We start from the raw sequence: 12628 nt of genomic DNA, 5'->3' as shown, positions 1-12628 counted from the left end.
TTTTTTTACATAATTTTGGACACGTATGAAAATAAAATAATGATGGTCAGCTGCGTTTATAGTGGTGGGAAGACCGTCAGCCGAAGCAAGAATGTATCATTGCGTACATCTCGGCGGAGCGCGGAATTTTCAATTGTACGACTGACGTCTTTTCCCCCAACGGGCAATCAGCTGACGATTATTTTTCCATTTTTATTTATTACTAGCTTTAATCCGCGGCCCCATTCGCTTAGGAGTAGATTTAGAGGGATTTAGGATATGTATATAAGAGAATTACAAAAAAAATAATTTCATAGAGAATTATTTTTTATTAATAACCATAATATTATATTACAATACCCGGCATCCGTTGCTATGCCTCGTTGAATAAAATCAAAACAACCAATCAGAAAAATATCAAGCAAAATTGTTTTTATTAATTTTCTATCTCAAACCGATTTGAACTTTGCATTTGGGTCATAGTTGAACAGCTTATGCGGATTATGAAGTCTAGAGTGTGCTATAAATAGTGGAAAATAAGATTTTTTAGATTAAATTTAAGCAAATATTCAATTATTAGTGACGAATGAGAGTGGTGGCGCGGTCTGGGGGCTGTGTGAAGGGAGTTCCATCATAAAAACATGCCTATAATCTTCATTGGGTGAAAATATGAATGTATAAAATTTTTTACGTCATTTGCTATTGTCGTTTCGTAGTGATGCGCGGACAACGTACAAACATTCACCTTTATAGTATAGATACTATAATATTTGAAAATTTCAATCGTCATAAAGTATGTAGTTTTACTTTTAATTTTTTTTTTACAAGTTCGCCTATTCAACTTACGTATTTTTCCCCTCTACGGCGCAGCTGACTATTTTTTTTTATTCTACTAAATGTCAACAATACATGAAAAAAACTTCAGCCGGTATAAAATGAGTTGGTAGAAATTTTTTTTCGACTCCTTTTGTACCCTCCCACAATCACACCCACCGCGGGTGCGCCAGCTGACGTTCACTTTCGTTATTCATGAAAGCTAAATCACAAGTATAGTCAAGAATTTAACGGTATAAAAACGCAGTCCAAAATCGACCCCTGGCTCCCGGACAATAACTATTTACTAATCAAAATAACATTGCATTTATAAAATTTCACAATTGACTGTAGTAGTGTCAACTACATAGAAATCAGCAGATGTAGAAATCAGAGTGCATACGTTTCGTTTTGCTTCTTTGCTTTGCCTACTTAATTCCGCCCTGTGAAATTTATAGAGCGAACAAAAATGCACACATTAATTAAAAAATAACAATTGCTGCTATTCTTCTTTTTGAGTCATAGGAAATAATTGATAAGTTTGTTAAATATGGGCTAATAGTAAAGTTGTACAGCAAAAAAACAGTTCTCAAGTCGGTTGAGTCATTTTTGACTCATAAAAAGAGGGAATGAGTTAACTTTAACATAGCATAATATACTTTAACGTAACATAACATAACATAACATAACATAACATAACATAACATAACATAACATAACATAACATAACATAACATAACATAACATAACATAACATAACATAACATAACATAACATAACATAACATAACATAACATAACATAACATAACATAACATAACATAACATAACATAACATAACATAACATAACATAACATAACATAACATAACATAACATAACATAACATAACATAACATAACATAACATAACATAACATAACATAACATAACATAACATAACATAACATAACATAACATAACATAACATAACATAACATAACATAACATAACATAACATAACATAACATAACATAACATAACATAACATAACATAACATAACATAACATAACATAACATAACATAACATAACATAACATAACATAACATAACATAACATAACATAACATAACATAACATAACATAACATAACATAACATAACATAACATAACATAACATAACATAACATAACATAACATAACATAACATAACATAACATAACATAACATAACATAACATAACATAACATAACATAACATAATATAACATAACATAACATAACATAACATAACATAACATAACATAACATAACATAACATAACATAACATAACATAACATAACATGCTGCTCAAGCAAGGTAACGACGCATGAGCAAGATAACGACGCATGAGCAAGATAACGACGCATTTTTTGGTGCGTCCAGCCGGCTACATAGAATTATAAGACGTTATCACGTCAAAAAATAATAATAACATTAAAACAACAGCTATTATTAACAAACTTGGTTTTATTTTAAATTCTTCAAGTAAATCAAATTAATAATAATCAATAAGAAGGCATATGCAAATACAAATACGTGAATTTATATGTGTACATATGCGCATATACATACACATATACGCTCACTTAAGTAGGAGAGAGCAAGATGTCGAACGTTGCCGTTCGTTTGCTTTGTTTGCTTTGTCGTTCGCTCCGCGCTTTCGCTTGCAGTTCATTCAAGGTAACGGCAATGAGCAAGGTAACACTAATGAGCAAGGTAACGACACATTTTTTCGTGCGTGCAGCCTGTTAAATTGAATTATAAGACGTTATCACGTCAAAAACAATCAGCCATTCGGAGGCGGCATATAAAAGTAGACCACTTCATTTTGTGAAAAAACATCGATGGCCACATAAGAAATGATGAGGGGAGCTCGGTCAAACACCCAACCAAAAGGTGTAAGAGCCAATTATTTATATATTGGTGCGTGAATGACAACACGATTCTTTTTAAGTTGAAAGTCTATCACCCTCAATGATGCATTGGTGTTACATGGCAGTAGTTAGACCACGATTGCTGTATGGGGCCTTAGTATGATGGACTGTGACAAAAAACTGACATACTTAATGCCACTGGAAAGGATTCAGCGACTCGCTGCTCTGTGCTCTGAAAACCACTCCAACGGCGGCGCTGGAAATGATACTCAGCATGCCACCTATTGGCCTTATGGCGGAAAATCTGGCAGCCAAATCCGCGGGGAGGTTAGTGGCTGCTGCTACAGTATTCACCTGTGGAACCTTCGGGCATAGCTCAATAGGAAAGAGGAGTTCAGGTTGCACAGACTACATGACTCCGTACTTTAATTGGGAGAGAAGGTTTCGTACTACAATTGAAGACATGGAGCCTGGCCAAAGGACTTTTCACATCTACGCAGACTACTCTAAAACTTTACACGGAATGGGAACGGGAATTTACTGCTCAAAACTAGGAATTAGGCAGCCTATCAAGCTGCAAGCTGCACGAACAGAGCTGTATCTTCCAAGCGGAAGTTTTTGCTGTGGGGAAAGCCGCAGAGCTAGCCAACACAAGAACAAGAAAGAACTCAATAATTAATATATAGGTGGACAGTCAAGCAGCAATAAAAGCAATAAGCTCATATTGTATTAAGTCCAAAAATGTTCAGGGGGGAGCAGGGATGCCATAGAAAGGCTAGCCGCAAACAGAAGGCTGCACATATATAGGGTACCTGGTCACAAAGGCATTATGGGGAACGAAATAGTAGATCAGATATCAAAAAGTGCTGTTAGACTACCATTTGAAGAAGAAACCGACATACTAAAGCCGCTATATATTATACAATATCCAACGAAATGGACGACTCCATGAAAAAGCGAGTGGAAGCTAGGCGGACTAATCTGGCCACATGCAAAACAGCAAAAGTTATGTGTAGAACTAATGACAAAACTGACTCAATTCGTGCTTACGCTCTCACGAAAGGACTGCAGGCTATTATAGGCACAAAACAGGGATTGCTAACACGGGAAAATGCAGGAAGTGCAGAGAGGGGAAGGTTGGTCGGGAAGGTTGGCAGGAAGCCTTAAAAATGGAAAAGTTATATTATAAAGTTGGTGCTCTTCTCTCGATGAAAGTTATAAATTTTTGCAAATTAAGTTGATCGGTGACGATGAGGGCGAAGCCAAACAACCCTCGGAAAATTCTTGCGAAACCAGAAGGGAAATTATTTCAGACCTACAAAATATACACATTTCATGAAGACAGACAGTTGATACGTTTATTCAAACACGCTTATAATTTGATATGGTCATCGGCATGCCCCTGACAGTTGTTAAAGGGGAACTGCACAAAACCCTTTGGTCCCAATACGATATACGAAGGACTCACAAAGTCCTTTGGATTCCACGCCATTCAATTTCCAAACTCGTAGCTGTGTTTACCGGTCACTGGACGATTGGCACTCACGCGAAAAAGCTAGGGTTACCATTTAACTCCCATTACAGAAGCTGTGAGGACCTTTCAGAGAAGAAGACTGTTGAGCACTTTCTCTGTAAATGTCCGGGTTTGGCAGCTAGACGACTAAGGTCAGACTGGGGCAGTGCGCCAACCTACCATAAATCCAATCAATCTCCTCCATTATATCAACAGCTCTGGCTGGCTGTAGATATCTGCCTGTTGAAGGTCTCATAATGCCACAATGCCAGACCGGCACTTCAATCATTTCACCTATGATTTGAATGCCATCAGATGGACTTGGCAGTAGTTATCGGAGCTGATACAACACCTACCAATTTAATATTTTTTGAATTGATTGCTTCTACTTTATTTATCGAAGGCATTCCCAGTCTTGAAAAAGAGTTCCATCGAGTGAATCTTGTGGCAAATGAGGGCAAGACAAAGTACCTTGTGTTAACAACCAAAAAGTCTTCGCGTATTCGACGGGAAGTTGCGATTGACAATTACTAGTTCGGCGTAGTCAAGGACTTTGTCTACCAAGGATCCAACATTAACACCAACAACAGCGTCAGCCAGGAAATCCAGGATAGATAAAAGTGTAATGAAAAACAAGCCAAATTTGACAACTAAAATTTAAGCAACTAAATTTAATTTTTTTACAAAATTGGAAATTGGCGAAACCAAGCAAGCTAGAATTGGATAATGAATTATAGTATCGAAGTGTGTGAGCAATAGGTGCATTACTCGCAAATCGTCGTCTTAAAGTTTTCCCCAGAAGGGTAAAAATTGCGCAGTCTTCTTTGTGGAATATTAAGGGGGTAGTATGGTATTTTTTTTTTTTTGCATTTTTTTTTTTTAAATTATTCTATAACATCTTAAGATTATTGTGTGAAAGTTTGAAGTGCATTAGAGTAAAATTGACAAAGACACAAAGGATTAAGTATCTACATCTCCAACCGGATTTCACAATCTTCACAAATCTTTAAACGCGTTTTTCTCACACTTGCCTTTTTTACGGTCGGTGTCCACTGTAGATTCATATCTACTGCACCGATTCTTTTCAAATTTGTTTTTTTTGTTTCTTTACTTTATTCACGAGGTAATGACGTCGAGTTTTTTTTTAATTTTGTCATATTTTAAAACAACAAAGTTTTCAAGTTTTTTTTATGAAAAATCGGTGTTTTGACTTCAAAGCGCTTTAAAAAATTAAAAAAAAAAAAAAAAAAAAAAAATTCGACTTTGTTACCTGCGAAACTTTATTAGCTGATGAAATCAATTTGGTTTTTTGATTTTAGTTGATCCAGTAATGAGTTCTGAGGGACACCGCAATAAAACTTTTTTATGAGACGTCCGCGAAGATTCGCTGCCACCAACTCATTTCTTCATAAAAATCAATGAAAATTTCACACAATATTCTTTAAATATGACTTTATAATGAAGTAATTTTAAAATTTTGAATAAATCAACTGTGTCGACAAAAAAAATTTCGAAAAATATGCTTGTTTTACACCGAATTAACCATACTACCCCCTTAAAGCATATCCGCTCAAGTAGATCTCGACAGTGGAAGAGAAAGTGAAAGGACTGTCCTAGTTTCTGTAATTAATTAGCTTTATCCGAGAATTATATTCATTGGCGATTTCTTCTTCGGTGTGTATTTCTGTTTGATATGGTGTCTCGGCCGTTTGGTTAGCTGTCATCTGCGCGCAGTTCTTCTCGTTGATCTTCTAATTCATATTTTTTTGAGTAGAAAAGTTATACATTCGTACTCGCACTTTAGCAGAGACTCTTACAGTACAGGATTCGGAAGCTTGAGCACCTTAACATAAGTAAAGTGTTTGTTTATCGCACCATTATTCGTTACAATGATACTGGTAGCATGGCGAAACGTCATGGAGGTGGTCATCAAAAGACTGCAACGTCACGTGAAATGGTTCAAAAAGTGAAGAAGCGACTTGAGCGAAGTCTCCGACGAAGTGCCAGTCAAATGGCGAGAGAACTGTAAATTATCTAACCGTAGCATCCACCGCAAGCAACATCAAGTCAGACTTGAGAGAGCGAAAGAGTTGCTTCGCTTGGCCGAAAGCGGTCAATTTCCGAACATTGTGTTTTCGGACGAGACAATTTTTCAAATTGAGCAATTCGTAAACTCCCAAAACGATACAGTTTGTTTGACCGACCGTTCATACGAGAATTTGAGTCATCGATTGGCCACCAGGAGGCAGCACCCGGCACAGGTAAAGGAATGGGCCGCTGTAACCGCAGATGGGCGCTCTCCAAGCGGACAGTTTACGATCCGTTTCTGGACCATCTCAAGGTCATAGTCAAGGCAAAGGGTGGTCATATCGAGCAAAAGTAAATTGATTCTTAATTTTGTATTATTTTTACACATTTTTTACTTTCAATTGAATAAAAGTAATTCTCCAAACTAAATGAATTGCCATTTTCATTGGTTACACTTCCAGTGCCGGACCCTATATTCTGTAATACCCGAAAAATACAATACCTATAATATGTTTCAATGTGGCTCAATTACATATAATTTTCCTTATACATAGGTGTAGTGCACCTGCATGTTATAAAAACCGAAAGGAGACATGCATCTATGAAAAGAAAAGGAATAGATTTTACATGTTTCCACCGCCCGTAGATTCTGCGAAAATCAACACAGCAAATGTATTTAGCTTCACATATGGGCGCATCGAAGTCAGTGCAAAACTGCCGGAAGGTGATTGGTTAATTCCGTGTAAGTAATAGAAATGCATGAATATCCGTAGAGTTTTGTCACAGACAAGAATGACTTCAAGGTTACATTCTGGGGTTAATTTAATGGCAAAAGGGACCTTAAAGGTGGGCTCCAGCTCGAATACCGTAGCTGAAGGTGCGTCTGAACAAGACTATAGCTTTCGATGTAGAAGTTGTGTGCTTACGGAAATAGATTGTTTCGATAGTCAATAAAATTATCTACTAGATAACGTTCAAAATTGTTCTTTATGTTTTTATCAGACACTGGCAGCGAGCAAGCAAAGTAAAGAAAATTATAAAAAAAACTCCGAGCTACAAGCTTCGCCTCCTATTTGTGACGTGCGTCTTGATGTTGAGGTGCGGCCGCTATCAGAAAAAACTTTTTCGATCATTTGGTGTTTCATGAACGGAGATTCAAACCTAGGCACTGCCGAATGGTAGTCACACACCAACCCATTCGGCTACAACCACCGCAAATACATATTTTATCTGATAATAAGTGGTAGCTCTGAAAGGATATCCAAGGCCAAAATAGCAGGCCCAATTAAGCGGCCGCCGTAGCCGAATGGGTTGGTGCGTGACTACCATTAGCAATTCACAGAGAGAACGTAGGTTCCAGTCTCGGTGAAACACCAAAATTAAGAAAAACATTTTTCTAATAGCAGTCGCCCCTCGGCAGGCAATGGCGAACCTTCGAGTGTATTTCTGCCATGAAAAAGCTCCTCATAAAAAATATCAGCCGTTCGGAGTCGGCTTGAAACTGTAGGTGCCTCCATTTGTGTAACAACATCAAAACGCACACCACAAATAGGAGGAGGAGCTCAACCAAACACCCAAAAAGGATGTACGCGCCAATTATATATATAAGGTTGTCAAAAAAGTCTTGCGGTATTTCCGCAAGCTTGTCTTTGCAAGCGCGTAGTTCTAGTTGTATTCGTCGCATCGGTTCACGCTAGAGCTTTTTGGAAAGCTCTTTTCACGTGCTAACACCTGTTTGATTAATTGTTGTTTGCTTTTAGTCGTTCGTGAGTTATAGCGTCGCAAACATGGAGCAAAATAAAGAGAAAGTACGGCATATTTTACAGTACTACTACGATAAAGGCAAAAATGCATCTCATGCTGCCAATAAAATTTGTGCAGTTTATGGACCCGATACAGTTTCCATTTCCACCGCACAACGATGGTTTCAACGTTTTCGTTCTGGTGCAGAGGTGATCGAAGATGCGCCACGGTCCAGAAGGCCTGTCGTCGAAAATTGCGATAAAATCGCTGAATTGATCGAAAGAGACCGGCATAGTAGCAGCCGTAGCATCGGCCAAGAGCTGGGCATGAGTCATCAAATCGTTATAAACCATTTGAAGAAGCTTGGATTCAAAAAGAAGCTCGATGTATGGGTACCACACGACTTGACGCAAAAAAACATTTTTGCCCGTATGGATTCATGCGAATCGCTTCTGAATCGCAACAAAATCGACTCGTTTTTGAAGCGGATGGTGACTGGCGATGAAAAGTGGGTAACTTACGACAACGTGAAGCGCAAACGATCGTGGTCGAAAAGCTGGTCGGGGAAGCTGCCCAGACGGTGGCCAAGCCTGGATTGACAGCCAGGAAGGTTCTTCTGTGTGTTTGGTGGGATTGGCAGGGAATCATCCACTATGAGCTGCTCCCCTATGGCCAAACGCTCAATTCGGACCTGTACTGCCAACAACTGGACCGCTTGAATGCAGCACTCATGCAGAAGAGGCCATCTTTGATCAACAGAGGCCGAATTGTCTTCCATCAGGACAACACCAGGCCACACACATTTTTGGTGACGCGCCAGAAACTCCGGGAGCTCGGATGGGAGGTTCTTTTGCATCCACCGTATAGTCCGGATCTCGCGCCAAGTGATTACACCTATTTCTGTCCATGGCGAACGAGCTTAGTAGTCGAAAGTTGTCCACAAGAGAGTCCTGTGAAAATTGGCTCTCGGAGTTTTTTGACAATAGGGAAGCGAGCTTCTATAAGAGGGGCATTATGAAGTTGGCATCTCGTTGGGAACTCGTCGTCGAACAAAACGGCGCATATTTGACTTAAATCGCATTATTATAACCAATTTTATGAACAATTGAAAATTCAATAAAAATACCGCAAGACTTTTTTAACAACCTTATATAATATATATACACTTTGAGCGAAAGCTCATGCCGGAATAAACTTTGACGTACCGCGTGCGGCTTTTCGGGGAGGCTCTTGGTCTTGTGGCTATTTCAGATAATTCGTGATATCTGCTTGTGTAAATATCGCACCATCTCTCTGTAGCCGAATTTTTTCTAAACTTTTTTAACTTTGCTTCCTCGTTTTAAGAGTCAGATACAAAAACAAAAACAATTTTGAACGTTTTTTGGTAGATACTTTTATTGGCTCTTGAGAGGACCTATTGCTTCCTATAGCCTTTCTTAGGCATAATGAAGCAATTATTGTACAATACAAATAAAAATAGCTGCCTTTCCAAGTGTGTTCGAGTTGGACTGCAACTGTGAGGCCTCTTTCGTCACAAATTAACTACAGAATATAGCCTTAAAGCCTTTCTAGTCTGTGTGACAAGCAAGCACCCTGTATATGTGCATGTATTAAACCTGTTAATTGAATGATAAAATAAATATTGCTATATCTGCAGACATCATGCTCCAACCTGACCAGCCTAATTGTAGTATACGCAAGCAACTCCGAATCGCTTATGCCACTGCAAAAGACTTGGAAAAATCCCGTATTCGTGGTGGCCCAGTCATACTTTATGCCGCTCCTAATCCCACCAGACCTAAGGTAAATTTTTTCGAACGTACAAGTCATATGGTCTTCCAAACTGGTGTTAAGCCGAATGAATACCACAACTACACTATGGTATGGACTTCAAAGCAAATAGCTATGTATGTTGATGGCACAAAGTACGGTTGCATTCCAAATAACGGCGAATATACTGAAAGTGTAAGTTTTTTTAGTCCGAAATTGAGTATTTCAAGCAACATATATAATACTTACCTATATTTTTCTTAACTTTACGTATTCTTTAGTACCATATCGTTTTGGGTGTCTCTGCTGGAGGACATTTGGAATATAAACACATCACTTCAAAACCATGGATTAACGGTGTAAATAGCGCCGTAAAACAGTTTCAAGAAAGCTTTACTGAATGCTGTGCAAGGTTTGGCGCAGAGGGTGAATGTACTGATGAAAAATGCTTAAGAAAAAAAAAAGGTAAAAAATATTGCACACAAGAGGAGATGTATTATGTGAAGAAAATATGCAGCAAACCATGGGGTTTACATGCACCTATGGAAATTAATTATGTACGAGTATATGCTGTATAGTACCATTAAATAGAATTGAGCAACTACGTGAATGCGGAGAAATAAATTTACATATGCATAAGCATGTACATACATACATACTAAATACATATATCACAGAACGCCTACTTGCCATATGATTTATTGTGACTGATTATTCTCTATTATTTCTATCAGATTCGCTTCTGTACAAATGTATTGCATATGTATGTAAAAATTGAAAGTTTCTTAGTAAAAATTTTGCATTATGGGGTTGCTCTTTTTGCTTTTGTGTTTATGTTTTATTCATTGACCAGCGACTGTAGAAAATCAAGCATAAATAAAGCACACATTCTTTTGATAGTTGGCATTTCAGTTGGAGGGGTTATATACAGTTAGAATTTTCAAAAAATCAATTTTTTTCTTAAAACACAGAAATTTGAATTTCGTTCCGGTGAATATTTTCGAATTACACGCAAATTGAAAAAAAAAATGTCCTATATAAAGTGCTTTTCAAACTTTAAACGCGTTTTTCTAAAAATGATGTTTTCAAAGTCGATGACCAACATTATGGCTCAAAATCACCAAGGTGCAGAATTAGCTTTGCTAGCAATTTAAAGTCTTAAAGCTTGACTTATTTGAGAAAAAAAAATTAATACATTACTTCAACTAACCTGTTTTGTGTGTACATCAAACAATATCACTAATTAATAAAGCAAATTTTAAATAAAATCAATATACATGCATGGATAATCATTTCGGGAACGCGTCCTAATGTACAATCTTCAGCAACAAGTCCAAAATTTAATATAAAAATTTAAGGTAAGTTTCACATTTCATTACTTAATACACCGTATTTTTTATACAAAATTTAATTTTAGAAAGGATACTAAAAGATTATTTATTTTGAACTATAAAAATGTCCAATATAATTTGTCCGATACCGCACAAGTCATTTCAGTGAACGTATCGATAATAGATCGAAAATAATTTTAAGTGAATGCAGCCATTCAGTGTCTAACGTCAGTCGAGGAAGAAAACAATAACAAAGCGGGCTAACAGAGTATTTATCGTCAAATAAAATAAATATAAATGGTAAGTACCTTTCAATTCATTATTCGTAGAGCGTACATCAATAGGCCGTCAATTCGGGAACGTAATTATTACATTTAATTATTGATGAAATTCTTTTTTACGACACGAAATAAGAAAGTAAACTCACATATTTTCCTATTGGCAAACCCAGATTGCATTTAAGATGGCCGCCGTCTAATCAAAGCGCGCGCTTATTTGAAATCGTCATTTCGTGAACGGTCATTTCGGGAACGTTCCCGGACATGATGACACGTTCCCGAAATGACTGTTGCGTTCTCGGAATGATGATTATTATTTCTAAGGGCGAATCACTTACAATTTTTTAATAAATTTATTTTAAAATTTTGTTTCTTTATAATTACAGCATAATGGAAACTCCTGGTAAAGAAAAAAATAAAACAAAATCTCAAAAAAAGCTTAAAAAGGATAGTGCAGCTTATTTGCGCCAAAGAGAAAAGGCGAATGCTAGAAAAAGGAAGTTTTTGGATAAGATGACTGAAGAGCAGAAAGAAATTAAACGGGCTAAGTACAGAGAATATTATAGAAAAAAAAGGCAGAGAGAAAGCAGAGAAAGGATTGGAAAAAAGCATCAAAAAAATACAGAGAAAAGAAAAAAAGTTTTGCAAATCAAGTGAGTAATACGCCAGCACAATCAGATGACGACTTTGCCGCAGTACCTCCAGAGAAAAGACAAGTAGGTAGAAAAATCGTTCGAAAAGATAGGGCCAAAGCATACCGAAAAATAAAAAAACAGGATAAAATTATAATTGAAATGAAGCAGAAAATTGCATCTTTAAAGAAAAAACTAGTAAGAAGAGATGCAAAAATAAAAACTGTTCCAAGTCCCACCAGGAAAGTTGATGCTTTAATTAAAGATATTACTGTACCTCCTGAAGTACGCAAACAACTTATATTTAGCGAAGTATTGACTAAACAGTTGCAAGAAAAGGCTGACGTCTTACGAAAGAATTCAAAAGAGAGAGAAGCCTTTCATAAATGTATCAGTGGAAGCATTTTGCGAAAATACAAAATGCTATATATGGCCAACAAGATTTTACCAACTAGACCGAAGATAATAAACTATCACCAAGCACATGCCATATGGGCTCATATGAAGCCAATATTAACAACAATTTTGGAAAACAAACAAATTAACACAGTTAATATTTACTCTGACGGACCAACATCGCAATACCGGAACCGAACAAATGTAACTCTATGGATACAAACATTGATTGATGATTTTCAACAAGTGACA

The 12628-nt window shown here is 37.0% G+C and overlaps 1 protein-coding gene across 1 annotated transcript in view; it reads left to right on the top strand.

Moving 5' to 3' along the window:
* LOC129240300 (gram-negative bacteria-binding protein 1-like) overlaps positions 1 to 10618 on the top strand; it is a 26860-nt gene extending 16242 nt beyond the window's left edge. The window contains exons 3-5 of the mRNA XM_054876016.1: positions 6781 to 6968; positions 9627 to 9934; positions 10021 to 10618. Of these exons, the coding sequence (XP_054731991.1) occupies positions 6781 to 6968; positions 9627 to 9934; positions 10021 to 10317 (793 nt within the window). The 3' untranslated portion in view covers positions 10318 to 10618. The remainder of the gene's footprint in view (positions 1 to 6780; positions 6969 to 9626; positions 9935 to 10020) is intronic.
* The last annotated feature ends 2010 nt before the right edge of the window (positions 10619 to 12628 follow it).

Source organism: Anastrepha obliqua, chromosome 3 (genome assembly GCF_027943255.1).
Source record: "Anastrepha obliqua isolate idAnaObli1 chromosome 3, idAnaObli1_1.0, whole genome shotgun sequence".
Taxonomy (NCBI): domain Eukaryota; kingdom Metazoa; phylum Arthropoda; class Insecta; order Diptera; family Tephritidae; genus Anastrepha; species Anastrepha obliqua.
Note: the sequence above shows the minus strand (reverse complement) of the source record. Positions and strands in the feature narration are given on the sequence as shown.